This window comes from Pristiophorus japonicus, chromosome 1, assembly GCF_044704955.1.
Source record: "Pristiophorus japonicus isolate sPriJap1 chromosome 1, sPriJap1.hap1, whole genome shotgun sequence".
NCBI lineage: Eukaryota > Metazoa > Chordata > Chondrichthyes > Pristiophoridae > Pristiophorus > Pristiophorus japonicus.
The window spans coordinates 538,566,878-538,594,568 of NC_091977.1; the positions used below are offsets into that span (position 1 = coordinate 538,566,878).

Here is a 27,691-nt window from a genome sequence, read left to right on the forward strand (position 1 = left end):
TGACCCAGTCATACCAAACAACGGAAATTAAAAAAACAGGGAATTCTTACAAACTAAGCAAATTTCGTTGGCTTGTCCATTTCATAATCCATCGGAACAATTAATTATATATTTGTTGGGGAAATTGACGTGGGAGGGGGTCTGGTATCTCTACTGATGAAGCAGAGAAGTCCTGCTACAATTTACAGGGTATTGGTGAGGCCACACCTGGAGTACTGCGTGCAGTTTCGGTCTCCCTATTTAAGGAAGGATATACTTGCATTGGAGGCAGTTCAGAGAAGGTTCACTCGGTTGATTCCGGAGATGAGGGGGTTGACTTATGAGGGTAGGTTGGGCCTCTACTCATTGGAGCTCAGAAGAATGAGAGGTGATCTTATCGAAACATATAAGATAATGAGGGGGCTCGACAAGGTGGATGCAGAGAGGATGTTTCCACTCATAGGGGAAACTAAAACTAGGGGACATAGTCTCAGAATAAGGGGCCGCCCACTTAAAACTGAGACGAGGAGGAATTTCTTCTCTCTGAGGGTTGTAAATCTGTGGAATTCTCTGCCCCAGAGAGCTGTGGAGGCTGGGACATTGAATATATTTAAGGCGGAGATGGACAGATTTTTGAGTGATGAGGGAGTAAAGGGTTATGGGGAGCGGGCAGGGAAGTGGAGCTGAGTCCATGATTGGATCAGCCATGATTTTATTGAATGGCGGAGCAGGCTCGAGGGGCTGAATGGCCTACTCCTGCTCCTATTTCTTATGTTCTTATCAGTCTTGCTCCCCCCCACCCCCCCCCGCACCCCCCACAACAAAGTGTTTGTTGTCTATCTCTCCGATAGTTAGTTCCCAGCGTCATGGCCACCTGATGGGGCAGAGAGTTCTCCCATCTCCGTGTGGAGGCAACTCGAGCAATAACCAGTGCTGACTACAGCCAGTGCACTCCTCAGCAAGACTATTGACAGGAGGCATGGAATGTCTACAGTCCCCAAACTGACTTTGGGCAGCGAGAAGGGAGATGGGGAGTGGTGTCCTAACTCGCACCAAGTTCCACTCACCACCACCACCCCCCGCTCCCCCGCTCCCCCACCCGGTGCTCGTTGACCTACATTGGCTCCCACTCCGGCAACACCTCGATCTCAACGTTCTCGCTTCCGTTTTCAAATCTCTCCGTGGCCTCACTCCTCTCTATCTCTAACCTCCGGCAGCCCTCCAACCACTCTGTGCCCATCTTTCCCGCTATTCCATATTTGAATCCCTCCAATCTGGTTACTACCACACCGCCACAGTACCGAAACGGCTCTCATCAAAATCGCAATTGACATCCTTTGTGACATTGACAAAGGCAAACTATCCCTCCTTCTCTTGACCTGTCTGCCGTCTTTGATACGGTTGACCGCTCCATCCTTCTCCACCATCGTCCAGCTGGGTGGGACTGCACTCGCCTGGTTCCATTCTTATCTATCTAATCGTAACCAGAGAATCTCCTGCAACGGCTTCTCTTCACCCCCCGCCCCCCCCCCCCCCACCGCATCGTTACCTCTATCAGAACCAGGGGACACAGTCTAAGGATAAGGGGGAAGCCATTTAGGACCGAGATGAGGAGGAATTTCTTCACCCAGAGAGTGGTGAACCTGTGGAATTCTCTACCACAGAAAGTTGTTGAGGCCAATTCACTAAATATATTCAAAAAGGAGTTAGATGAGGTCCTTACTACTCGGGGGATCAAGGGGTATGGCGAGAAAGCAGGAATGGGGTACTGAAGTTGCATGTTCAGCCATGAACTCATTGAATGGCGGTGCAGGCTAGAAGGGCCGAATGGCCTACTCCTGCACCTATTTTCTATGTTTCTATGTTTCTATGTCCCCCAAAGGTCTATCCTTAGTCCCCTCCTATTTCTCACCTATTTCTCCCACTTTTTCCCTCTCTCCCTCCCTTGTCAATATCTAAAGTGTTGTAACACTGCTGTGAAGCACCTTGGGACGTTTTACTACGGTAAAGGCGCGTTTTAAATCAAAGTTATTGTTCGGATCACTTACATGCCCCTTGGTGACATCACCCGAAAGCACGGAGTCAGTTTCCACATGTACGCTGATGACACCCAGCTCTACCTCACCCCCCACTTCTCTCGACCCTTCCACGGTCTCTAAATTGTCAGACTGCTTGTCTGACATCCAGTACAGGAGGAGCAAAAATTTTCTCCCAATTGAATATTGGGAAGACCGAAGCCATTGTTTTCAGTCCCCGCCACAAACTCCGTTCCCTGGTCACTGACTCCATCCCTCTCCCCAACTTCTGTCTGAGGCTGAACCAGACTGTTCGCAACCTGGGTGTCATATTTGACCCTGAAATGAGCTTTCGGCCACATATCCACAGCATAACTAAGACCGCCTATTTCTACCTCCGTAACATCCGCCCGTCTCTGCCCTTGCCTCAGCTCATCCACTGCTGAAGCCCTCATCCGTGCCTTTGTTACCTCCAGACTTGACTATTCCAAAGCACTCCTGGCTGGCCTCCCACGTTCGACCCGACGTAAACTAGAGGTGATCCAAAGCTCGGCTGCCCCGTGTCCTAACTCGCACCAAATCCCGCTCACCCATCACCCCCTGTGCTCGCTGACCTACATTGATTAAGCAATGCCTCGATTTTAAAATTCTCATCCTTATTTTCAAATCCCTCCATGGTCTCTCCCCTCCCTATCTCTATAAGCTCCTCCAGTCCCACAACCCCCCCGAGATATCTGCCCTCTAATTCTGCCCTCTTGAGCAATCCTGATTATAATCACTCCACCATTGGTGGCTGTGCCTTCTCTTGTCTTGGCCCCAAGCTCTGGAACTCCCTGCCTAAACCTCTCTGTCTCTCTACCTCTCTCTCCTCCTTCAAGACGCTCCTTAAAACCGACCTCTTTGACCCAGCTTTTGGTCACCTGCGCTACTTTCTACTTATGTGGCTCGGTGACAAATTTATTATCTCATAATACTCCCGTGAAGCGCCTTGGGACGTCTCACTACGTTAAAGGCGCTATATAAATACAAGTTGTTTAAGCTATGAAGCGCTCTGGATGTCCCGCTCAACCAGCTAGCCGTCATTTCAATCGGAGTAACCAGGCATGTGCGGTATTTTGAACTTTAAAGGGACCAAACACCCCCAAAAAATTAACGGGATCATGGCCTACAACCGTCCAAGATCTCTGCGCTCCTCCAATTCTGGCCTCTTGCCCATCCCTGATTTCAAATCGCTCCACTATTGGCGGCCGTGCCTTCAGCTGCCTGGGCCCCAAGCTCTGGAACTCCCTCCCTAAACCTCTCCGCCTCTCTCTCCCGATTTAAGACGCTCCTTGAAACCTACTTCTATGACCAAGTTTTTGATCATCTGTCCTAATATCACCTTAGGTGGCTGGGTGTCAAATTGTGTTTGATAATCGCTGCTGTGAAGCACCTTGGGAAGTTTTACTGTGCTAAAGGTGCTTTTTAAATGGTGGTTGTTATTGAGATGATCTGATTCGTGTAAGTCGGGAATGGCTTGAGAGTGAGACATGGTGAAGGGGTGATGAAATATATTGATGCAACTAATATCTGGAAGGAAAGAAAGACTTGCATTTCTATAGCGCCATTGATGACCTCAGGAGGTTCCAAAGCGCTTTACAGCCAATGAAGTACTTTTGGACTGTAGTCACTGTTGTAATGTAGGAAACGCGGCAGCCAATTTGCGCACAGCAAGCTCCCACAAACAGCAATATGATAATGACCAGATAATCTTTTTTAGTGATGTTGATTGAGGGATAAATATTGGCCCCAGGACACCGGGGATAGCTCCCCTGCTCTTGTTCGAAATAGTGCTATGGGACCTTTTACGTCCACCTGAGAGAGCAGACGGGGTCTCGGTTTAACGTCTCATCCGATTGTCCATTCTATCGATCTCTGGACAACATGGCACGGATTTTGTAATAAGTTATCTTCAGTAATGTCAGTGGAAGATATTTTGATGATTTGTGTTTGGATAAATCCGCAGAGTCCACTTCCCTCAAACGCTGCTCCTCATCCAAGCACTCTGTCATTGCCCTGAAAATTGGAAAACTTCACACAGCACTCTATCTTCTGCTTGTTCCTGCTCTCTTCAGATCTCCCCCCACGCACCCCCACACCTCTCTGATTTTTTCCCTTTTTTCTCTCTGAAGCAATGGGCCGCAAGAAAGTTACAGATGAGGAAGGCCATTCGGCCCATCGTCCACCCTCTTGTAACCCCCCCACCCGGCCATTACAGCACCTCATTGTTCTCTTCAATGACTCCAGTTCCGTGTGGGCTCCTGGACTGGATTTTGACTGCCTGAGTGGGCCGGAGAGGAATTTTCCAGAGAATCGTTTTCCCCTCATTGGCCTTGGAGTTTTTCCTCCGTTTGTTTGTCTCTCTGAGGAGGGCAGGTGGCTGGGGAGGGAGAGAGAGGAGGGGGAGGGGGAGTGGAAAGAGGAGGAAAGAAGCGTCTGTTCATGATTCTTTGGCCATCATAATATAAGAACATAACAATTAGGAGCAGGAGTCGGCCATTCGGCCCCTCGAGCCTGCTCCGCCATTCAATACGATCATGGCTGATCTGATCATGGACTCAGCTCCCCTTCCCTGCCCGCTCCCCATAACCCCTTATCCCCTTATCATTTAAGAAACTGTCTATTTCTCTCTCAAATTTATTCAATGTCCCAGCTTCCACAGCTCTCTGAGGCAGTGAATTCCACAGATTTACAACCCTCAGAGAAGAAATTTCTCCTCATCTCAGTTTTAAATGGGCGGCCCCTTATTCTAAGTCTATGTCCCCTAGTTTTAGTTTCCCCTTTGCGTGGAAATATCCTCTCTGCATCCACCTTGTCGAGTCCCCTCATTACCTTATAAGTTTCAATAAGATCACCTCTCATTGTTCTGAACTCCAATGAGTAGAGGTCCAACCTACTCAACCTATCCTCATAAGACAACCCACTCATCTCCGGAATCAACTTAGAGAGAGGGAGAGCGAGCGAGGGGGCGGGGGAAGAGAGAGCGGGCGGGGGAAGAGAGAGAGAGCGGGGGGGAGAGAGTGAGCGATGGGGCGGGGGAAGAGAGCAAGCGAGGGGGCGGGGGAAGAGAGAGAGAGAGAGCGAGGGGGCGGGGGGAGAGAGAGAGAGCGAGGGGGCGGGGGGAGAGAGAGCGAGCGAGGGGGCGGGGGGAGAGAGAGCGAGCGAGGGGGCGGGGGAAGAGAGAGAGAGCGAGCGAGGGGGCGGGGGAAGAGAGAGAGCGCGAGCGAGGGGGTGGGGGGGGAGAGAGGAGGCGGGGAAGAGAGAGCGACTGAGGGGGCGGGGGAAGAGAGAGAGAGAGAGAGAGAGAGAGAGGGGGCGGGGGAAGAGAGAGCGAGCGAGGGGGCAGGGGAAGAGAGAGCGAGCGAGGGGGCGGGGGAAGAGAGAGAGAGGAGGGGGAGAGAGAGAGAGGAGGGGGAGAGAGAGAGGAGGGGGAGAGAGAGAGGGGAGGGGGAGAGAGAGAGGGGGAGGGAGAGGGAGAGGGAGAGTGAGAGGGAGAGAGAGAGAGAGAGAGGGGAGGGGGAGAGGAGGGGAGAGAGAGAGAGAGAGAGAGGAGGGGGAGAGAGAGAGAGAGAGGAGGGGAAAAGAGGGAGAGAGGAGGGGGGGAGAGAGGAGGGAGAGAGAGAGGGGGGGGAGAGAGGGAGAGAGAGAGAGGGAGAGAGAGGGGGGGGGGAGAGAGGGAGAGGGAGAGGGAGAGAGAGGTGGGGATGGGGAGAGAGAGAGAGAGAGAGGCGGGGAGGGAAGAGAGCGCGGGTGAGGGGGCGGGGGAAGCGACAGTGGGCGCATGGGGGGGGAGGGGGAGAGAGATAGAGGGCATGGGGGGGTGGGGGGGGTAGAGAGAGAGCATGGGGAGAGAGAGGGCAATGGGGGATGGGTTAAAATGCCCACATTCCGTGAATGATTTTTAAAAAAAATTAACATTTACAGGGCTTTGGGGAAAGAGTGGGGGAAATGGGGAACTATTTGTCCAGCTCTTTCAAAGATGGCCTGCTCCTATGCTGCATGATTCAACCATGGCGAAGAATCAGTTATATTATTCTGGAGTAATGAATGTTGTATATTTAATTGGTACAAGCGAAGGCCACATTCTGTGTGAATATACAGTGGAACCTCAAATGCCAGTACCTTGGGAGAGATTTTATGCCCAGCAGATAATGGAGAGTGGCAGATAATCTACCTACCCTGACCCTGCGTTATTAGCTTGCGGTTGGTGTATATCATTCACCCTAATACAAGCGCCTGCCACTGACAGATATGGTTCACCTTTTATTTTTTGCCATTGAATAAAATGGATGTGTTCTTGGAAAGAGAGAGTGCTGCTAGCAACAGACTCGTGGCTCCTGCTCCTTTTATATTCGTTCCAGGGATGTGGGCATCGCTGGCAAGGCCGGCATTTATTGCCCATCCCTAATCGCCCCTTGAGAAGGTGGTGGTGAGCTGCCTTCTTGAACCGCTGCAGTCCGTGTGGTGAAGGTGCTCCCACAGTGCTGTTCCAGGATTGTGACCCAGCGACGATGAAGGAACGGCTGATATATTTCCAGGTCGGGATGGTGTGTGAGACTTGGAGGGGAACGTGGAGGTGGTGGTGTTCCCATGCGCCTGCTGCCCTCGTCCTTCTAGGCGGTAGAGGTCACGGATTCGATGCTTTTCAGATCGGAAGGTCGCTTTCGGCCGTTTGGTCGTCTTGTTGATGACTTTGGCTGGCAGGTTCTCTGTGAGCGAGCACGCACAGGGAGACGACATGTAGGTTGTCATCAGCTGGGAAATGGCAGCCAATATTCACGCAGCTGGTAATGACCAACCGTCCAGATAGACAGAATCGTGGGACGCAGGCGACATGAAGAACCGACACTTCAATAGGGATTAGACTGGATAACCTCTTGTTGGCCAGCGCAGATACAATGGTAAGTACTGTCGGGAATCGAATACGGCTGGTGTGATCTCCAGGACTAGTTTCGATCGCCTGGATGGATCGGAGAGGAATTTTCCCAGATTTATTTCTCCAATTGGCCTGGGTTTTTATCTGGTTTTTGCCTCTCCCAGGAGATCACATGGCTCCGGTTGGGGTGGAGTATAGCATGTTTCAGTGTAAGGGGTGTCGCAGTTGTGTGGGGCGGACTGGTTGGGCCGGGTGCTCTTTACCTTTCCGTCATTGTTCATTGTCCATAGGTTTATATGTAACCTTCAGGGCTGCTGACCGAGGGCCGTGCGGCTCTTTGTCGGCCGGCGCGGACACGATGGGCAGGAATGGCCTCCTTCTGCGCTGTAAATTTCTATGTTTCTCATCGCTGACCCACCGGCCGAGGTCCCTGGCTTCAACCTCCCTCGGGGACAGTGGACAGCGAGAACTCGAGCCAATCGGCACGGTGGCATGGACTGGTGTCCACCTGCTCCACACATGGAACATGTGGGACGGTCCGAAGTGCGACTGGCCGTGAATCCCAGATCCTGGAACACGTCACATCGACCCACCCACTGAGACCTGTGGCAGGGAGCGACCTCATCTTTCCACTTTCCAGGAGGCTCTCGAATAGAGTGCCGCACCGGACATCCCATAATAAAACACAGAAAATATGTGCAGGAGCAGGCCATTCGAGCCTGCACCACCATTCAATAAGTTCATGGCTGATCATTCACCTCAGTACCCCTTTCCTGCTTTCTCTCCATACCCCTTGATCCCTTTAGCCGTAAGCTCCATATCTATCTCTCTCTCGAATATATCCAATGAACTGGCATCTGCGGCAGGGAATTCCACAGGTTAACAACTCTCTGAGTGAAGACGTTTCTCCTCATCTCGGTCCTAAATGGCCTACCCCTTATCCTTGGACTATGTCCCCTGGTTCTGGACTTCCCCAACATCGGGAACATTCTTCCTGCATCTAACCTGTCCCGTCCCGTCAGAATCTTATATGTTTCTATGAGATCCCCTCTCATCCTTCGAAACTCCAGTGAATACAGGCCCAGTCGATCCAGTCTCTCCTCATATGTCATTCCTGCCATCCCGGGAATCAGTCTGGTGAACCTTCGCTGCACTCCCTCAATAGCAAGAACGTCCTTCCTCAGATTAGGAGACCAAAACTGAACACAATATTCCAGGTGAGGCCTCACTTAGGCCCTGTACAACTGCAGTAAGACCTCCCTGCTCCTATACTCAAATCCCGTAGCTATGAAGGCCAACATACCATTTGCCGCCTTCACCGCCTGCTGTACCTGCATGCCAACTTTCAATGACTGAAGTACCATGACACCCAGGTCTCGTTGCACCTCCCCTTTTCCTAATCTGCCACCATTCAGATAATATTCTGCCTTCGTGTTTTTGCCCCCAAAGTGGATAACCTCACATTTATCCACATTATACTGCATCTGCCATGCATTTGCCCACTCACCTAACCTGTCCAAGTCACCCTGCAGCCTCTTCGCATCCTCCGGACAGCTCACACTGCCAACCAGCTTAATGTCATCTGCAAACTTGGTAATATTACACTCAATTCCTTCATCTAAATCATTAATGTATATTGTAAATAGCTGGGGTCCCAGCACTGAGCCCTGCGGCACTCCACTAGTCACTGCCTGCCATTCTGAAAAGGACACGTTAATCCCGACTCTCTGCTTCCTGTTTGCCAACCAGTTCTCTTGCCACGTCAGTACATTACCCCCAATACCATGTGCTTTAATTTTGCACACCAATCTCTTGTGTGAGACCTTGTCAAAAGCCTTTTGAAAGTCCAAAGACATCACATCCACTGGTTCTCCCTTGTCACTCGTTACATCCTCAAATAATTCCACAGATTTGACAAGCATGATTTCCCTTTCATAAATCCATGCTGATTTGGACCGATCCTGTAACTGCTTTCCAAATGCGCTGCTATTTCGTCTTTAATAATTTATTCCAACATTTTCCCCACTACTGATGTCAGGCTAACCGGTCTATAATTACCCGTTTTCTCTCCCTCCTTTTTTTAAAAAGTGTGGTTACATTAGCTACCCTCCAGTCCATAGGAACTGATCCAGAGTCGATAGACTGTTGGAAAATGATCACCAATGCATCCACTATTTCTCGGGCCACTTCCTTAAATACTCTGGGAAGCAGGCTATCAGGCCCTGGTGATATATCGGCCTTTGATCCCATCAATTTCCCTAACACAATTTCCCGCCTAATAAGAATTTCCTTCAGTTCCTCCTTCTCACTGGACCCTCAGTCCCCTAGTATTTCCGGAAGTTTATTTGTGTCTTCCTTTGTGAAGAGAAAACCAATGTACTTGTTCAACTGGTCTGCCATTTCTTTGTTCCCCATTATAAATTCACCTGAATCTGACTGCAAGGGATCTACGTTTGTCTTCACTAATCTTTTTCTCTTCACAGATCTATAGAAGCTTTTGCGGTCAGTTTTTATGTTCCCGGCAAGCTTCCCCTCATACTCTATTTTCCCCCTCCTAATTAAACCCTTTGTCCTCTGCTGAATTCTAAATTTCTCCTAGTCCTAGGGTTTGCTGCTTTTTCTGGCCAATTTATATGCCTCTTCCTTGGATTTAACACTATCCTTAATTTCCCTTGTTAACCACGGTTGAGCCACCTTTCCCGTTTTATTTTTACTCCAGACAGGGATGTACAATTGTTGAAGTTCATCCATGTGATCTTTAAATGTTTGCCATTGTCTATCCACCGTCAACCCTTTAAGTATCATTTGCCAGTCTATTCTAGACAATTCACGTCTCATACCATCGAAGTTACCTTTCCTTAAGTACGAAAGCAGCAATAGTTCGCAAGTGTGCGAAGTGTTGTTGAAGCTTTCCAGACCCTAAAAAGCAAAATAACCAGACCTCTCCCTTCATCATCAAAGGCAGTCCCTCGTATCGAGGATGACTTGCTTCCACGCCAAAAAGGGCCGAGTTCACAGGTGTTTCAACGAAGGACCTAATATTCCAGATCCCGAACTACATGTTGAAGGGTGGAAGATGCCTGTGCGTGGATTTTTTTAACGTGGGGTGACCGTTGCACACCAGCCACCACACGGGCTTGACAGAGCGAGGCCTTGGTCCAGTGGCAAGGGTTACCCAGGACGACTGGAGACCAGCTCTGCTGCACGGACCTGCGCACACATCAAAGGCAGTCCCTCGGAATCGAGGAAGACTTGTTTCCACTCTTAAAAATGGTGGCTGTACAGTCCAATACGAGAACCACAGTCGCTGTCACAGGTGGGACAGATCGTCGTTGAGGGAATGGGAGGGTGGGACTGGTTTGCCGCACGCTCTTTCCACTGCCTGTGCTTGATTTCTGCATGCTCTCGCCGATGTGACACACACATGGCAGTGTGGGCTGGCCCATGCTGCCCCTGGGTCCTCGCCTCTTCCGGTACCTCAAACTCACGCCTCTCCTGTGCCTCGATCACGTCGCTCCTGAGAACTTTCGCCGCTCCTTCGCACCGACCTCGCCGGCCCTGCTGTACCTGCCCATGCCCCAAATCAGTGACCTGCATTTGAGTGACGTGAAATTCAGTCGCCCTCCTGCAGCAGAACATTGCAAGGGCACCCTGAAAGCCTCCCCTGATGGAAGAAAGCAAGCGCAGGCAGCGGAAGGAGCGTGCGGCAAACCAGACTTCCCACCCTCCCTTTCCTTCAACCACTGTCTGTCCCACCTGTGACGGGGACTGTAATTCCCGTATTGGACTGTTCAGCCACCGGAGGACTCGCTTTTAGAGTGGAAGCAAGTCTTCCTCGATTCTGAGGGACTGCCTCTGATGATGATGCAGCAGCAACGCCGCTCCTTCGCCCCGACCTCACCGCTCCTGCTGCACTTGCCCTCGCTCCAAATCAGCGACCTGGATTTGGGTGACGTCCAATCCAGTCGCCCTCTTTGCAGCCGTCGCCCTTGGGCAGCAGCACGCGCTGCTCCCTCTAATGGCCCCGGCCTGCTGAGCAACATGCGGTGGCCCGGCCCATAAATCGGCGTGGTCCTGGCCTGCTGAGCAACATGCGGTGGCCCGGCCCATAAATTGGCGTGGTCCCGGCCTGCTGAGCAACATGCGGTGGCCCGGCCCGTAAATCGGCGTGGTCCCGGCCTGCTGAGCAACATGCGGTGGCCCGGCCCGTAAATCGGCGTGGTCCCGGCCTGCTCGACCATCAGTTTAAAGAAAGTACTTGCCTTCTCGAGCCCGTCATTCCCACCTCCCCTTCGCTGCCGGGTTTTCTGAGGCCTAGGAAACCCAGTTCTTAAATGTAAATCAGGCTCCCAACTACACTGTAGGAGCCTGATTTAAATATGGCATAAGTAACCATCAGGAATAGGGGCAGGAGTCGGCCATCCGGCCCCTCGAGCCTGCTCCGCCATTTAATACGATCATGGCTGATCCGATCATGGACTCAGCTCCACTTCCCTGCCCGCTCCCCATAACCCTTTACTCCCTTATCGGTTAAGAAACTGTCTATCTCTGTCTTAAATATATTCAATGTCCCAGCCTCCACAGCTCTCTGAGGCAGCGAATTCCACAGATTTACAACCCTCCTGAGAGAAGAAATTCCTCCTCATCTCAGTTTTAAATGGGCGACTCCTTATTCTAATATACTCCCTGCCCTCCCCCCCCTAGTTCTAGTCTCCCCCATCAGTGGAAACATCCTCTCTGCATCCACCTTGTCAAGCCCCCCCTCATATTATGTTTCGATAAGATCACCTCTCATTCTTCTGAACTCCAATGTGTATAGGCTCAACTTTTCCTCATAAGTCAACCCCCTCATCCCCGGAATCAACCGAGTGAACCTTCTCTGAACTGCCTCCAAAGCGAGTATATCCTTTCGTAAATATGGAAACCAAAACTGCACACAGTAGCACGACTTCCTGCCTTTATACTCCATCACCTTTGCAGGTGAACATTGGCAATCCTGATTGATTGAGAAATTGAGAAACTGGGAGTTTGGAGAGAAGGGTGGGCTGGGGGGGGGAGAAGATGCATCTTAAAAAGTTTGTGGATGTGGAGCTGAAGTCTCGACTCCCACCGAAGCTGCTCGGTGAGGATCGAGAGTGGAGCTGTAACCGATGCAAACAGGACTCGGAGGATGAGAGAGAGAGAGAGAGAGAGACGCATGTGGCTGAAAATTCCCGAAACTGGTTTGAGAGTTGGAACAATGGCGGGGTAATCAAGCCTGCAGGATTCCAATCTGTCTGATCTGGAACTGGAGAGCTGGCGAGGAGGAGGAGGAGGAGGAGGAGGAGGGGAAAATAAGCACTGGCCACAGAAGAGGTGAAAAAGAAGCCATTTAGTCAAAAGACCAGCTTGAAAGTTTCACAGGTAAATGTAAACCATTCTTTTATTTCAGTCTGTGTGAGCAGAGTAGTTATCCTCATCATATTGAATTGCGAAATGAAACACTAACATAGTTCCTCTCTCTTAAAAAGCAGTACGACTGTGTGAACACACACAAGTTCACTGAGGAATCTAATCCATTGTAGCCCAGTGTCTAAAACTGTGTGTCCCATTACCTCTACAGAACTTGCAATGAATTGGCCGCTGAGCTCGGGGAGAACGTGGCCACTCAAGGGGATCACGCCGAAGGACACATTTCTAGATGTGGCCCATCAGCCACAGAAGAGCACAATCGTCCCAAAAAACCAACCCTTCAAATGGACACGGAAGGGGATGGTGTGGAGGGGGGGGTGTGAGGAGGGGGGAGGGGCTCAGAGCAGCAACTTCCTGGAAACTTCCACCCCCCCCCCCCCCCCCCCCGCAAAGCAGAAGCGCTGCTTGTTTCTGAGCGGTGTGGTCGCCAGATTAGCGAGAAGATTGATCTGCGCCCCGCCTGTTATCCAACCCTGCCGTGTCACCGCGCGCGCCTTGGGGTTTCTGCGGTGCAGTATCAAGGACGTCTCGGATAATTTGAGGAAAATGGCCCTCTTGCATTTTCTGGGTATGTGGCGAGGGTGTCGGAAGAATGCTCCGCCTCCCACCCCTTCCCCCGCGTACACGGAGGACCGATCGCTCAATGGCGCGCGCTCTCTGCTTTGTGTGGCGCGACCTCGAGAGAACCTCACGGGAGGATTGTGCCTGTGGTGGAACCCACCCCCCCAGACCTCGGACTCCGTGCCTTCAGGCTGTGACCCCACGCCCCTCCCAACCCCGCCACTTCCACCCGACAACACCTTGTTCCCATCGAACCTCGATCATCTCTTCAGAAGGCACCGGGATTTTTTTGTTGCTGTTGAAGATATCGAGCGGCTGTGGGATTTTTGAAGAATCATCTGTTGGGAGATGAGAGATAATATTTTCCATTCCTGCTAGGCTCTGCATGACTTGTAAGTTTTCGCCCCAAGACTGCTCCTCAAACCAACCATGCTTTTGCCTTGAGGGCAAATGATCACAGACACCCGGCGCTCTGCTTACAAGACTTCAATAAATATCATTGACAAAGCTATACGGAGTTATTTACATGAATCAGACAAAATTACTTCGGGATATTGTGACTCCCAAGCCCGAAGATTAAAGTCTGGCTGTGTTTTTTTTTTCCATCATTTATGCCAAACTTTGTTGCATTCCTTCAACCCTGTGCATTTCTCGCGCCTGGTGAACTTGATTGACAATTGTTCGGACAATGATTGCCCCAAAGCTTTGATGCTCCCAGCCACGTTTTGGGTGAGAATGAAAGGGGGAATGCAGATTTGAACATCTGCCTTCTCTTTTGTTCCCATTGCTGTATTTGTTGGTGGATCATTACCACTGGTGTTCATTGGTATGGGTCGAATGTCTCGGTTCCATTTGTCACAGTGATAGCTGGTTTAATTCCAATTAACATCCTGACCTCCATTTAGCAGAAGTCCATTCTGTGCTATCCCGCATTCTCACTCCAGAGACGGGATTTCATTGGGTGACCTGCTTTGCTGTATCACCGAGTGACAAAGAACAACAAAAACTTGTATTTATATAGCGTCATTCGTGTAGTGAAACGTCCCAAGGTGCTTTACAAGAATATTAGGAGATTTTAAAAAGTTGCCACCAAGACACGTCAGTAGAAATGAGCTCGGGTGACCAAAAGCTAGGTCAAAGAGGTCGGTTTTAAGGAACGTGTTGAACAAGGAAAGAGAGATTTAGGCAGGGAGTTCCAGAGCTTGGGGCCCAGGCAACAGAAGGCACGGCCATCGATGGTTGAGCGATTAAAAGAACATGAGAAATAGGAGCAGGAGTAGGCCATACGGCCCTTCGAGCCTGCTCCGCCATTCAATAACATCATGGCTGATCCGATCATGGACTCAGCTCCACTTCCCCGCCCGCTCCCCATAACCCTTATCCCCTTATCACTCAAGAAACTGTCTCTTTCTGTCATAAATTTATTCAATGTCCCAGCTTCCACAGCTCTCCGAGGCAGCACATTTGACAGATTTACAACCCTCAGAGAAGAAATTCCTCCTCATGTGTTTTAAATGGGCGGCCCCTTATTCTAAGATCGTGCCCTCTAGTTCTAGTCTCCCCCACCAGTGGAAACATCCTCTCTGCATCCACCTTGTCAAGCCCCCTCATAATCTTATACGATTCGATAAGATCACCTCTCGTTCTTCTGAATTCCAATGAATAGAGGCCCAGCCTATTCAACTTTTCCTCACAAGTCAACCCCCTCATTGAAACATGGAAATTAGGTGCAGGAGCAGGCCATTCGGCCCTTCGAGCCTGCACCGCCATTCAATAAGATCATGGCTCTCACCTAGTAGCCATAGGCAGCACTTCTAAAACAGTTCTTTTTTTGTATAAGATTTGTTCCTGGGTGATGAGAGCAGCAGCAAAAATGTTTTGCTAATCCCGAGTTACTCCAAGGTAGCCTTGAGCCTCGTTTGTGGAACTACACATCTGACTTCGCCACTTAAGAGGGCATTGAGTTAACGGCAACATTTTGCACTGTATGTCTGGCAGGATACAAGAGAACCTGATCAGCTATGCCGCTCTCTCATCGATTGTCTCCAACCTCTCTGTCTCTGACACAACCGTTCCTCTATTCCTGTTAGAATAATATCGGTAGAACTTCCCTCTGCTTCTTTCTAATCGATAAATACAAATTAGGAGTAGGAGTGAACCAGACTCCCCACTCACCCTTTCCTCCAACCACTGTGTGTCCCACCTGTGACAGGGACTGTAATACCCGTATTGGACTTTTCAGTCACTTGAGAACTCACTTTGAGTGAAAGCAAGTCTTCCTTGATGATGACCTGATTATGAAAGGATTACATTGGATATACGGCACAGAAACAGGCCATTCGGCCCAACCAGTCCATGCCGGCGTTTATGCTCCACTCGAGCCTCCTCCCGTCTTTCCTCATCTCAATCGATCAGCATAACCCTCTATTCCCTTCTCCCTCATGTGTTTATCCAGCTTCCCCTTAAATGCATCGATACTATTCACCTCAACCCCTCCCTGTGGCAGCGAGTTCCACATTCTCACCGCTCTCTGGGTAAAGAAGTTTCTCCTGAATTCCCCATTGGATTTCTGGGTGACAATCTTATATTGATGGCCCCTAGTTATGCTCTTCCCGACAAGTGGAAACATTCACTCTGTATCCATTCTCTCAAAACATTTCATCATTTAACAGACCTCTATTAGGTCACCCCTCAGCTTTCTCTATTCTGGAGAAAAGAGACCCAGCCTGTTCATCCTTCCCTGATAGGTATACCCTCGCATTTCTGGTATCATCCTTGTAAATCTTTTCTGTACCCTCTATATCTTTTTTATAATATGGCGACCAAAACTGTACGCAGTACTCCAAGTGTGGTTTAAGTTTAAGGGAAGGTTTAATAGAAGTGTTCAAAATAATGAGGGGTTTTGATCGAGCAAGGAGGGAGGAAGTATTTCCTGTGACAGGGGGGGTTGATGACCAGGAGTCAGAGATTTAAGATAATTGGCAAAAGGACCAGAGGGGTAATGAGCGATTTGTTCACACAGAAGGTTGATGAGATCTGGAACGCAGTGCCTGAATGGACAGAGAGATCAGATTCCACAGGAACTTTCAAAAGGCAGTTGGACAAGTACTTGGAGAGGACTCATTTGCAGGGAAAGTGCTGGAGGTGGGACTAACGGGATCGCTCTCTCATCGACTCCGCACAGGCACGGTGAGCCGAATGGCCGCCTCCTGTGCAGTAAGAATCTAATATTCTAAAATCCCAATGGTATTCATGTAAACAATAGATGTGGCTTTTGGCTGATCCTTTCTGGAAAGAAAGGTGAAAAGTATTTTAAGAAGAAAAATGGCAGAGAATCTGAGTGAGAAAGTGACTATGCAAATGTGCTTGGTTTTTATAAGTTGCGAAGTGTACTGTAATTAAAAGTAGCTGGTTAAACTCGTGAAGCCACTCGTGTACTGTATCATCATGTGCTCATTCCTGTGTGTGGGGGTAGTGTGTGTGTGGGGGTGTGTGTGTGTGTGTGTATGTATGCGTGTGTCTGTGGTCTGTGTGTGTGTCTGTGGTCTGTGTGTGTATGCGTACATGTGTGCGTCTGTGGTCTGTGTCTTTATGCATGTCTGGTCTGTGTGTGTATCTGCTCTGAGTGTATGTGTGTGTGGTCTGCGTGTGTATGTATATGTGTGTGTGGTCTGTGCGTGTGTATGTATATGTGTGTGTGGTCTGTGCGTGTGTATGTATATGTGTGTGTGGTCTGCGTGTGTATGTATATGTGTGTGGTCTCTGCGTGTGTATGTATGTGTGTGTGGTCTGCGTGTGTATGTATATGTGTGTGTGGTCTGTGCGTGTGTATGTATACGTGTGTCTGGTCTGTGCGTGTGTATGTATACGTGTGTCTGTGGTCTGTGTATGTATGCGTGTGTCTGTGTATGTATGCGTGTGTCTGTGTATGTATGCGTGTGTGTGTGTGTATGCGTGTGTCTGTGTATGTATGCGCGTGTCTGTATGTATGCGCGTGTCTGGTCTGTGTGTGTGCATGCGCGTGTCTGTGGTCTGTGTATGTATGCGTGTGTCTGGTCTGTATGTATGCGTGTGTCTGGGGTCTGTCTATGTATGTGTGTGTATGTATGCGTGTGTCTGGTCTGTGTGTGTGTATGTATGCGTGTGTCTGTGTGTGTGTATGTATGCGTGTGTCTGTGTGTGTGTATGTATGCGTGTGTCTGTGGTCTGTGTATGTATGCGTGTGTCTGTGGTCTGTGTATGTATGCGTGTGTCTGTGGTCTGTGTATATATGCGTGTGTCTGTGTGTATGTATGCGTGTGCCTGCGTGTGTGTGTATGTATGCGTGTGTCTGGTCTGTGTGTGTATGTATGCGTGTGTCTGGTCTGTGTGTGTATGTATGCGTGTGTCTGGTCTGTGTGTGTGTATGTATGCGTGTGTCTGTGGTCTGTGTGTGTGTATGTATGCGTGCGTCTGTGGTCTGTGTGTGTGTATGTGTGGTGTGTGGAACAAGATGTACCAGCCTTCCCTTTCACATTCAGCAAGAAGCAATGGAGACTCGATTAGTTCTGATCTCTGTGACCGATCGTCCGACAGCTCTGCTCTTGCCTGGGTTAGATCACCTCTGAACTGGATCGTAGGAAATGCGATAAATTTTAGAAATGTTAAAAGTAAATGTTTTATCAATGGCTAATTCTGTTTCTCAAGCTTAGTCTTGTTATGTACACACGGACATGAGAAGGTGTGTTGCAAAGTGGCAGGTTCATGGGGCAATGGGAAAAGAGCAGGGGTGAGGTGGTTGAGTGGGACTAAATGGACAGCTCAGCCGTGGCTCAGTGGGCAGCACCCTCATCTCTGAGTCTGGAGGTTGTGGGTTCAAGTCGGGTCTTGAGCACTAAAGTCCAGGCTGACACTCCAGTGCAGTGCTGAGGGAGTGCCACACTGTCGGAGGAGCAGTACTGAGAGAGCGCTGCACTGTCGGAGGGGAAGTGCTGAGAGAGTGACACAAGGTGCCATCTTTCAGATAAGACATAGAAACATAGGAAATAGGTGCAGGAGTAGGCCATTCGGCCCTTCGAGGCTGCACCGCCATTCAATAAGATCATGGCTGATCATTCCCTCAGTACCCCTTTCCTGCTTTCTCTCCATACCCGTTGATCCCCTTAGCCGTAAGGACCATATCTAACTCCCTCTTGAATATATCCAATGAACTGGCATCAACAACTCTCTGCAGCAGGGAATTCCACAGGTTAACAACTCTCTGAGTGAAGAAGTTTCTCCTCATCTCAGTCCTAAATGGTCTACCCCTTATCCTAAGACTATGCCCCCTGGTTCTAGAGTTCCCCAACATCGGGAACATTCTTCCTGCATCTAACCTGTCCAGTCCCGTCAGAACCTTATACGTTTCTATGAGATCTCCTCTCATCCTTCTAAACTCCAATGTGTAAAGGCCCAGTTGATCCAGTCTCTCCTCATATGTCAGTCCAGCCATCCCTGGAATCAGTCTGGTGAACCTTCGCTGCACTCCCTCAATAGCAAGAACATCCTTCCTCAGATTAGGAGACCAAAACTGAACACAATATTCCAGGTGAGGCCTCACCAAGGCCCTGTACAACTGCAGTAAGACCTCCCTGCTCCTATACTCAAATCCCCTAGCTATGAAGGCCAACATACCATTTGCCTTCTTCACCGCCTGCTGTACCTGCATGCCAACTTTCAATGACTGATGAACCATGACACCCAGGTCTCGTTGCACCTCCCCTTTTCCTAATCTGTCGCCATTCAGATAATCTGCTTTCGTGATTTTGCCCCCAAAATGGATAACCTCACATTTATCCACATTATACTGCATCTGCCATGCATTTGCCCACTCACCTAACGTGTCCAAGTCACCCTGCAGCCTCTCAGCGTCCTCCTCACAGCTCACACCGCCACCCAGTTTAGTGTCATCTGCAAACTTGGAGATATTACACTCAATTCCTTCATCTAAATCATTAATGTATATTGTAAATAGCTGGGGTCCCAGCACTGAGCCCTGCGGCACTCCACTCGTCACTGCCTGCCATTCTGAAAAGGACCCGTTTATCCCGACTCTCTGCTTCCTGTCTGCCAACCAGTTCTCTATCCATGTCAATACGTTACCCCCAATACTATGTTTTAATTTTGCACGACAATCTTGTGCGGGACCTTGACAAAAGCCTTTTGAAAGTCCAAATACACTACATCCACTGGTTCTCCCTTGTCCACTCTGCTAGTTACATCCTCAAAATATTCCAGAAGATTCGTCAAGCATGATTTCCCTTTCATAAATCCATGCTGACTTGGACCGATCCTGTCACTGCTTTCCAAATGCACTGCTATTTCATCCTTAATGATTGATTCCAACATTTTCTCCACTACTGATGTCAGGCTAACCGGTCTATAATTACCTGTTTTCTCTGTCCCTCCTTTTTTAAAAAGTGGTGTTACATTAACTACCCTCAAGTCCATAGGAACTGCTCCAGAGTCGATAGACTGTTGGAAAATGATCACCAATGCATCCACTATTTCTTGGGCCACTTCCTTAAGTAATCTGGGATGCAGACTATCAAGCCCCCAGGATTTATCGGCCTTCAATCCCATCAATTTCCCTAACACAATTTCCCACCTAATAAGGATATCCTTCAGTTCCTCCTCCTCCTCACTAGACCCCTCGAACATTAGGACGATTATTTGTGTCTTCCTTCGTGAAGACAGAACCGAAGTATTTGTTCAAATGGTCTGCCATTTCTTTGTTCCCCATTATAAATTCACCTGAATCCGACTGCAAGGGACCTACATTTGCCTTCACTAATCTTTTTCTCTTCACATATTTATAGAAGCTTTTGCAGTCAGTTTTTATGTTCCCTGCAAGCTTCCTCTCGTACTCTATTTTCCCCCTCTTAATTAAACCCTTAGTCCTCCTCTGTTGAATTCTAAATTTCTCCCAGTCCTCAGGTTTGTTGCTTTTTCTAGCCAATTTATATGCCTCTTCCTTGGTTTTAACACTATCCTTAATTTCCCTTGTTAGCCACGGTTGAGTGACCTTCCCCATTTTTATTTTTACTCCAGACAGGGATGTACAATTGCTGAAGTTCATCCATGTAATCTTTAAATATTTGCCATTGCTTATCCACCGTCAACCCTTTAAGTATCCTTTGCCAGCCTATTCTAGCCAATTCACACCTCATACCGTCGAAGTTACCTTTCCTTAAGTTCAGGACCCTAGTTTCCGAATTAATGTGTCACTCTCCATCTTAATAAAGAATTCTACCATATTATGGTCACTTCCCCAAGGTGCCTCGCACAACAAGATTGCTAATTAGTTCCTTCTCATCACCCAGTCTAGGATGGCGAGCTCTCTAGTTGGTTCCACGACATATTGGTCAAGAAAACCATCCCTAATACACTCTAGGAAATCCTCCTCCACCGCATTGCTACCAGTTTGGTTAGCCCAATCAATATGTGGATTAAAGTCGCCCATGATAACTGTTGTACCTTTATTGCACGCATCCCTTATTTCTTGTTTGATGCTGTCCCCAACCTCACTACTACTGTTTGGTGGTCTGTACACCACTCCCACTGGCGTTTTCTGCCCTTTGGTATTCCGCAGCTCCACCCATACCGATTCCACATCATCCAGGCTAATGTCCTTCCTTACTATTACATTAATTTCCTCTTTAACCAGCAACGCCACCCCCCTCCTTTTCCTCTCTGCCTTTCCTTCCTAAATGTTGAATACCCCTGGATGTTGAGTTCCCAGCCTTAGTCACCCTGGAGCCATATCTCCGTCATGCCAATTACATCATATCCGTTAACTGCTGTCTGCGCAGTTAATTCATCCACCTTATTCCGAATACTCCTCGCATTGAGGCACAGAGCCTTCAGACTTGTCCTTTTAACACACTTTGCCCCTTTAGCATTTTGCTGTAATGTGGCCCTTTTTGTTTTTTGCCTTGGGTTTCTCTGCCCTCCACTTTTACTATTCTCCTTTCTATCTTTTGCTTCTGCCTCCATTTTATTTCCCTCTGTCTCCCTACATAGGTTCCCATCCCCCTGCCATATTAGTTGAACTCCTCCCCAACAGCACTAGCAAATACTCCCCCTAGGACATTTGTTCCGGTCCTGCCCAGGTGCAGACCGTCCGGTTTGTACTGGTCCCACCTCCCCCAGAACCGGTTCCAATGTCCCAGGAATTTGAATCCCTCCCTTTTGCACCACTCCTCAAGCCATGTATTCATCTGAGCTATCCTGCGATTCCTACTCTGACTAGCATATGGCACTGGTAGCAATCCTGAGATTACTACTTTTGAGGTCCTACTTTTTAATTTAGCTCCTAGCTCTCTAAATACGTCTCATAGGACCTCATTCCGTTTTTTACCTATGTCGTTGGTACCTATATGTAACACGACAACTGACTGTTCACCCTTCTTTTTCAGAATGTCCTGCACCCGCTCCGAGACATCCTTGACTCTTGCACCAGGGAGGTAACATACCATCCTGGAATCTCGGTTGTGGCTGCAGAAACGTCTATCTATTCCCCTTACAATTGAATCCCCTATCACTGTCACTCTCCCACTCTTTTTCCTGCCCTCCTGTGCAGCAGAGCCACCTACGGTGCCATGAACTTGGCTGCTGCTGCCCTCCCCTGATGAGTCATCCCCCTCAACAGTACCCAAAGTGGTGTATCTGTTTTGGAGGGGGATGACCGCAGGGGACCCCTGCACTACCTTCCTTGCACTGCTCTGCCTGTTGGTCACCCATTCCCTATCTGGCTGTGGACCCTTTACCTGCGGTAAGACCAACTCACTAAACGTGCTATTCACGTCATTCTCAGCATCGTGGATGCTCCAAAGTGAATCCACCCTCAGCTCCAGTGCCGCAATGTGGTCCGTCAGGAGCTCGAGGAGGATACACTTCCCGCACACGTAGTCGTCAGGGACACCGGAAGCGTCCCTGAGTTCCCACATAGTACAGGAGGAGCATAACACGTGTCCGAGCTCTCCTGCCATGACTTAACCCTTAGATACACTTAAATTGGCAACAACAATGTTAACAGGTTACTTACTGATATAGGAAGGGAAAAGAAAAGCTACTTACCAATCACTTACCCCTTTGGCTGTGACGTCACCTATCCATGTCTTTCTACTTCCTTTTGCCTTCTCACCATGCTGCAGCTGCACCGCTAGGCCTCTCGACTGTTGCCGCCTGTCTGACCTCCCGCTAGGCCTTTTGTTGGCCTCTGCCTCCACGAACTCCCGCCTCTCGACTGCTGACCTCTCGGGTGGATGTAAACGAAACCTTCGGCCACTATTTCGAAGAAGAGCAAAAGGGTATTCTCCCCAGTCAGGGCCTCGGTTTAACGTCATATCCGAAAAACTGCCCCTCTGTCAGTGCGGCGCCCCCTCGGCACTGCCCCTCCGTCAGTGCGGCGCTCCCTCAGCACTGCCCCTCCGACAGTGCGGCGCTCCCTCGGCACTGCCCTTCCCACAGTGCGGCGCTCCCTCGGTACTGCCCCTCCGACAGTGCGGCGCCCCCTCGGCACTGCCCCTCCCACAGTGCGGCGCCCCCTCGGCACTGCCCCTCCGACAGTGCGGCGCTCCCTCGGCACTGCCCTTCCCACAGTGCGGCGCTCCCTCGGTACTGCCCCTCCCACAGTGCGGCGCCCCCTCGGCACTGCCCCTCCCACAGTGCGGCGCCCCCTCGGCACTGCCCCTCCGACAGTGCGGCGCCCCCTCGGCACTGCCCCTCCGTCAGTGCGGCGCTCCCTCAGTACTGCCCCTCCCACAGTGCGGCGCTCCCTCAGTACTGCCCCTCCCACAGTGCGGCGCCCCCTCGGCACTGCCCCTCCGTCAGTGCGGCGCCCCGTCATACTTGGGAGTGTTGGCCTAGAATTTTTGTGCTCACGTCCCTGGAGTGGGACCTTCTGACTCAGGTGAGAGTGCTGCCCACTGAGCCATGGCTGATGGTACGTGTCCCATTCTCATCTCCGTACACCTCGTGCCATCATCCCGTTTTGTCATGTAATCTCTCCTGCCTTGCACCCTATCACAGACCCTCCCTGGAGTGGGACTTGAACCCACGACCTTCTGACTCACAGGTGAGAGTGCTGCCCATGCTTAATGGAAGAAGCAGTGGAGTGACCCGAGAGGTTGGTGCAAAGTTTGCTCTCCAGCAGAGTCGTGGGACTTGAGTTTACTCCCATGATTCCCAGCCCTGCCCAATCAGTCCCCTTGCTTTGCTCTGATGAGGTGAGGAAAAGGGCGGAGAGAATTCCTGGGGCCAAACCCACTTGGCCTCCTCATGTTTAGTAATTGGTTAGAGGGCAATCGTGTCCGATCACCTGATCAGGGAAAGCAACAAAACTTGCAAAAGGGGATGGAGTATAAAAGCAGGGAAGTCTTGCTACAGTTATACAGGGTATTGGTGAGGCCACACCTGGAATACTGCGTGCAGTTTTAGTTTCCATATTTACGAAAGGATATACTTGCTTTGGAGGCAGTTCAGAGAAGGTTCACTCGGTTGATTCCGGGGATGAGGGGCTTGACTTATGAGGAAAGGTTGAGTAGGTTGGGCCTCTACTCATTGGAGTTCAGAAGAATGAGAAGTGATCTTATCGAAACGTTTCAGATTATGAGGGGGCTTGACAAGGTGGATGCAGAGAGGATGTTTCCAGTGATGGGGGAGACTAGAACTAGGGGGCATAATCTTAGAATAAGGGGCCGCCCCATTTAAAACTGAGAGGAGGAGGAATGTCTTCTCTCTGAGGGTTGTGAATCTGTGGAATTCTCTGCCTCAGAGAGCTGTGGAAGCTGGGACATTGAATAAATTTAAGACAGAGATGGACAGTTTCTTAACCGATAAGCGGATAAGGGGTTATGGGGAGCGGGCAGGGAAGTGGAGCTGAGTCCATGATCGGATCAGCCATGATCGTATTAAATGGCGGAGCAGGCTCGAGGGGCCGAATGGCCTACTCTTGCCCCTATTTCTTATGTTCTTATTAACTTGTATTTATATAATGCCTTTGGTGTAGTGAAGTGTCCCAAGGCGCTTCGCAGGAGTGTCATAAAATTCAGCACCGAGCCACTTGAGGGGAAATTAGGGCTGGTGACTAAAAGCTTGTTCGGAGAGGTAGGTTTTAAGGAGCGTTTTAAGAGAGGAGAGGGCAGGGTAGAGGTTTAGGGAGGGAGTTCCAGAGCTTGGGGCCCAGGCAGCTGAAGGCACGGCCACCGATGGTGGAGCGATTATAATCAGGGATGCTCAAGAGGCCAGAATTGGAGGAGCGCAGACATCTCGGCAGTGGGGGTGGGGGGTGTTGTGGGGCTGGAGGAGTTTAGAGATAGGGAGGGGGCGAGGCTATGTAGAGATTTGAAAATAACGATGAGAATTTTAAAATGGTGGTGTTGCTTAACTGGGAACCAGTGTAGGTCAGCCAGCAGAGGGGGTGATGGGTGAGCGGGACTTGGTGCGAGTTAGGACACGGGGGCAGCCGAGTTTTGGATGACCTCAAGTTTACGTAGGGTAGAATGTGGGAGGCCAGCCAGGAGTGCATTGGAATGGTCAAGTCTCGAGATAACAAAGGCATGGATAAAGTATTATACATTTAAACTTGTATTTGCCCTACAGCCACCAGAGGGCGCATTCCTCAGAGTCCCAGGGGATCCCTTAATCCCTTGGGAAGCCAGGTATTTAAGGAGGCTTCACAGGTTGGAGAGGCACTCTGGAGGCCTGCAATAAAAGACTAAGGTCACACTTTACTTTGAGCTCACAGTGTTCAGTCTGACTCTTTCTCCATACATAACAAAGAGGTTCTACTCTCTCGGGTTGATGTAAAAGTCACTATTTTGAAGAAGAGCAGGGGAGTTCTCTCCAGTGCCCTGGGGCCAATATTTCTCCCTCAATCAACGTCACTAAAACAGATTATCCGGTCATTATCACATTGCTGTTTGTGGGAGCTTACTGTGCGCAAATTGGCTGCTGCGTTTCCTACATTACAACAGTGACTACACTCTGAAAGTACTTCATTGGCTGTGAAGCGCTTTTGAGAAGCCTGTGGTCGTGAAAGGCGTTCTACAAATCCCAAGTCTTTCAAGTAAAGAAACATGAGGTGTATCTAGAAGAGGTGTAAGTGAGAATGGCAGTGTTTTCTCTGTTTGGAACCTCTATCTCACTATTGATGATATTTGCTCACCTGACTCTCATCTCTCTCTCTCTCTCTCTCTCTTGTTTGTCTATCCAGGGGCAGTATGGAAATTACCAGCAGTGAGTGGGTAGCTTGCTCTCCCAATAGCCCGACATCTGATAACAGCCATGTTGTGTCCTCGGCATTGTGAACATCCAACTGTGATTTATAAATCCCATCACTTACATCATCTCGCGTTTGGGACAAAAAAAAAAACATTTTAACGTCTGGACTGCCACTGCCACTGATTCTCCTACGCTCAGAACTGGTTCTCCCCCCCCCCCCCCCCTGCCCCGTCACACCCCCTCCCCCGGACTTCCAATGGCGGACAGAGCCCAGTTTAACACACGGCAGCGGGTTACAGGCGATGGCTGGGCCAAGTTTGCCCACAATGAAGGGAGGAGGGGGGGGGGGTTTGGATGACGGGCGAACACGTCCGACCGTTCTACCACGGAAGCCACGACATCACTTCGAAGTTGAGAGAGGAAATCTTGCCAAATTTGATCTCGAGCGCTCATCCAGCACGGTGGGGAGATTTCCTGTGTTTTGGTCATCCAGTGCTGAACTGCTGGGAGGGAGGGAAAGAGAGAGAAAGGGTACGTCAAATATTTTTCTGCTTTGCCAGAACCCAAGAGAATTACTCTTTGTTTTCTCTCTGTGTAAAATAGCAGTATTTTTTATTTTTAAACACGGTGATTTATTTAAATGAAGCAGAATTGACGATTGTGCGAGCTTTGGGCCAGAATTTAAAAAAAATAAAGTACCAGTCGAACTTTAAAAAAAAATTTAAAGTGATACTTTTCACCAAATAAGGAAAAACTATTTCTTTTTAAGAAACACACCAGGAAAGAGGCTGAAAATGCTGGTTACTTAAAGCGAGTGAGGAACAGCGATGTTCCCTGTAATTTGTGTTTTTTTGGGGGGAGGGGGTGGCATGGCCCCTTTAAGAGGCCGCGCAGTCCATTTGCAACAGCCCCTGCCCGATCGCGTTTTTACCCCGTTCGAAAGCTGGGGGCGCGGGGGGAGCTTAAAGGGACCATTTGCGACCGCCCTCCGAAATCTGCTTTGCTGCGGGTTTCGTTACCAGCTAAACAAGCTCACACATCTCTCCACCAGCTCTCTCCCGGAAAGAAATGTTTTGAAGCGACAGCAAAAAACAGAAACTAAACCTTCAAAGGCTCAGTCGTCATTTGGTGGACAAATGTGTATTGGGCTTTGGTTTAAAAAAAGCCAATTTTTGTATAGTAAATAGTGAGCTTGTCGTCTCGAACAAATCAGTTAGCTTTTGTCTCTTACTTTCTTACCAGGAATTGGTACCATTTTTTTTTTTTTAAAGTGGCATCTTATTTTATTGACCAGAATGAACTTTTATTTGCCAACCCTCCCCCGGCCCTCACAATGTTCCCGTTAATTGTTTTTGGGCGCCCGGCCCCTTTTAAGGGGCTTTGCGGGGCCCGTTCCAGATACTGTGCGTGTGCGCTCCTCCATTATAGCGCCCCGTAAGATGTGCCGCCTCGCCACCCCCCCCCCACCCCCAAAACACGCGGCCCCTTCGGATTTCTGCACGTGCGAGGGCATCTACAGTCGAACAGCCAGTTCGGGACCTCGCGGATGACTGCTTGGCGGTGCAGCTTAGCAGAAACGTTTCCCCCCCCCCCCACCCCACCAATATTCCAGCTGATTTTATGGGGGGGGGGGGCGGGGGAGCGAGGGAGGCGTGTGGCCCCTTTAAGGGGCTCCACGGTCCATTCTATTTTCCCCACCGTAACGCTACCTGCGCGGCAGTTACAGATCACCGCGTAGCTTAGTGGGGGAACATTGCCACCCTGATTTTCCCACCCCCACCCCACCCCAAACTGAACTCTTCTGATTTTTCAGGAGCATTTTGGAGGGAAGGAGAATGTTCCTGGGCATTTGGTGAACCTGATCACAGTGTGTACAGATTGGCAAAACACGAGCAGTATTATGAGCAGCCCGTACCCGTTGAACACCTGTCGGTTCCGGGGCATACCTTCCCCACTATGTATTTCATTGCTATTTAAATCTGTACATCACTGGATCGTCGCTCCAAGCAAATAAATTATTGTGATTTCACTCGCCTGAGTCTGCGTCAGCTGTTTTGTCTTCCACAAGGTTATTCGCACAAAGCATTTTATAGTGCCATCCGCCACGCATTGTCCGCATGCATGACACGAGACTCCCAAATCGAGCGCTCTACTCGGAACTCCGACACGGCAAATGAGCCCCAGGTGGGCAGAGGAAACGTTACAAAGCCTCCCTGATCAAGTGCAACATCCCCACCGACACCTGGGAGTCCCTGGCCAAAGACCGCCCTAAGTGGAGGAAGTGCATCCGGGAGGGCGCTGAGCACCTCGAGTCTCGTCGCCGAGAGCATGCAGAAAGCAAGCGCAGGCAGCGGAAGGAGCGTGCGGCAAACCAGACTCCCCACCCACCCTTTCCTTCAACCACTGTCTGTCCCACCTGTGACCGAGACTGTAATTCCCGTATTGGACTGTTCAGTCACCTGAGAACTCACTTTTAGAGTGGAAGCAAGTCTTCCTCAATGATGATGATGATGATGACCTGATTATG

The 27,691-nt window shown here is 49.8% G+C and overlaps 1 protein-coding gene across 5 annotated transcripts in view; it reads left to right on the forward strand.

Moving 5' to 3' along the window:
- Window positions 1-27,193, forward strand: part of ss18 (SS18 subunit of BAF chromatin remodeling complex) — a 144,332-nt gene extending 117,139 nt beyond the window's left edge. For 4 of the 5 annotated variants that reach the window (XM_070877042.1, XM_070877044.1, XM_070877045.1 and 1 more), the window contains one exon: window positions 25,157-27,193. In XM_070877042.1, the coding sequence (XP_070733143.1) occupies window positions 25,157-25,183 (27 nt within the window). In that variant the 3' untranslated portion in view covers window positions 25,184-27,193. Of the gene's footprint in view, window positions 1-12,511; window positions 12,695-25,156 lie in introns of those variants that run through there. The other variant, XM_070877043.1, reaches the window with a different exon arrangement.
- Window positions 27,194-27,691: the final 498 nt, after the last annotated feature.